Source organism: Phaethon lepturus, unplaced genomic scaffold, assembly GCF_000687285.1.
Source record: "Phaethon lepturus isolate BGI_N335 unplaced genomic scaffold, ASM68728v1 scaffold1030, whole genome shotgun sequence".
Classification (NCBI taxonomy): domain Eukaryota; kingdom Metazoa; phylum Chordata; class Aves; order Phaethontiformes; family Phaethontidae; genus Phaethon; species Phaethon lepturus.
This window is the reverse complement of record NW_010509596.1, coordinates 7781-9219: the sequence shown is the minus strand read 5'-3', so window position 1 is coordinate 9219 and position 1439 is coordinate 7781. Positions and strand designations below refer to the sequence as shown.

Genomic DNA, 1439 nt, shown 5'->3' with positions numbered 1-1439 from the left:
CGCCCTCCCCCCTTTTTAAACCCTGCCATGTCTTTTCAGCCTGCACTTTTTTCTAGCCTCTCCTGGCCCTCTGGCCTCCCACACCTTTTTGGCCTCCCACACCTTTTTGGCCTCCCACCCATTTTTAGCCACAAATTTATTCTGGCCTCTACCTCCCCTCCAGCTTCACACACCTTTTCACCCTCTCACCTGTTTTTGGTGTCCTCTTATTTCTGATCTCTACCTCTCCTCCAGCCTCCCACCCCTTTTCATACTCCCACCCCTTTTTGACCTTCAGTTTTATCTTGCCTCTACTTGCCCTCTGGCTTCCCACCCCTTTTTGGCCTCCCCTGTTCTCTAGCCTCTACTTGCTCTCCAGCTTCTCACCCCTTCTCAGCCTCACATAACTTTTCAGCCTCACCTTTTTTCTGGCCTCTACTCAACCTCCATCCTCTCACACCTTTTTGGCATCCCACCTTTGTTTGGCTTCCACTTTTTTCTGGCCTCTAATTGCCTCTGTTCTCCCACACCATTTCAGCCTCCACCTTTTTCTGTCTTCTAATTAACCTTATTTTTGGCCTCCACTCACCCTCCATCCTACCAGACCTTTTTGGCTTCTACAATTCTTCGGTCTCTATTTTTCTGGTCTCTGTTTGCCCTCTGGCCTCTTATACCTCTTTGGCCTCCCACCTCTTTTTGGCCTCTTTTGACTCTCTAGCCACCGGCATACTGTGTCGAAGGGCCAGAGCACAGTCTCTATGACCGGAAAGCCACTTTAGCCATTCCACAGGTATATCTCCACAACACCAGAAAACTTCTTGGATTGGAGATGAATGTCTCGCTATGGAAACACCGCCTCTATGACTGGAAGGCCGCTCTAGCCATCTAAGAGGTATGTCTTCATTATCTGGGAGGACTTGTGGGATTGGAAGCATCTCTAGCCGTGGGAAAACCATCTCTATGGTCCAGAACGCTACTGTATCCATCCTAGAGGTATGTCTCGTAGGTCCGAGAGGACTTTTGGGATCGGAGGTGATTCTCTAACTGTTGGAACACCATCTCTATCACTGGAATGCTACTCTAGCCATCCCGGAGGTACTTCTCTGTGATCTGAGTGGACTCCATGGAAGTCTGTTTTCTGTCTTGTAGTATGTTTCTATTTGGTATCTGGTACCCCAAAGATGCCTGTTGTCATCTTGTATCTCCTCTTGAGTTTCTCAGAGGAGGCGACAGCCTTCATCTATTTATATCAACACATCTCCCAAGATGTTTTTTATTGCATTTTGTAATTTAGTTTTGCTCTAGCTAATTTGGTGTTGATTAGGTCGCTTTATACAGGTTCTGATACATATCTTGTATTTCTGTGGTTTTTTGGTGTCTTCTGTCCTTTGGGACCCATCTACTTTGGAGAGGCCGTCAAGGTGACTCTGAATTGTTGGTGATTTACAGTAAAAAATGTA

The 1439-nt window shown here is 46.8% G+C and overlaps 1 protein-coding gene across 1 annotated transcript in view; it reads right to left on the bottom strand.

Moving 5' to 3' along the window:
* Positions 1-707, bottom strand: part of LOC104624938 (golgin subfamily A member 6-like protein 1) — a 5922-nt gene extending 5215 nt beyond the window's left edge. Inside the window, exons 1-2 of the mRNA XM_010295748.1 lie at positions 654-707; positions 190-219 (exon numbers count right to left, since the gene is read on the bottom strand). Of these exons, the coding sequence (XP_010294050.1) occupies positions 190-219; positions 654-707 (84 nt within the window). The remainder of the gene's footprint in view (positions 1-189; positions 220-653) is intronic.
* Positions 708-1439: the final 732 nt, after the last annotated feature.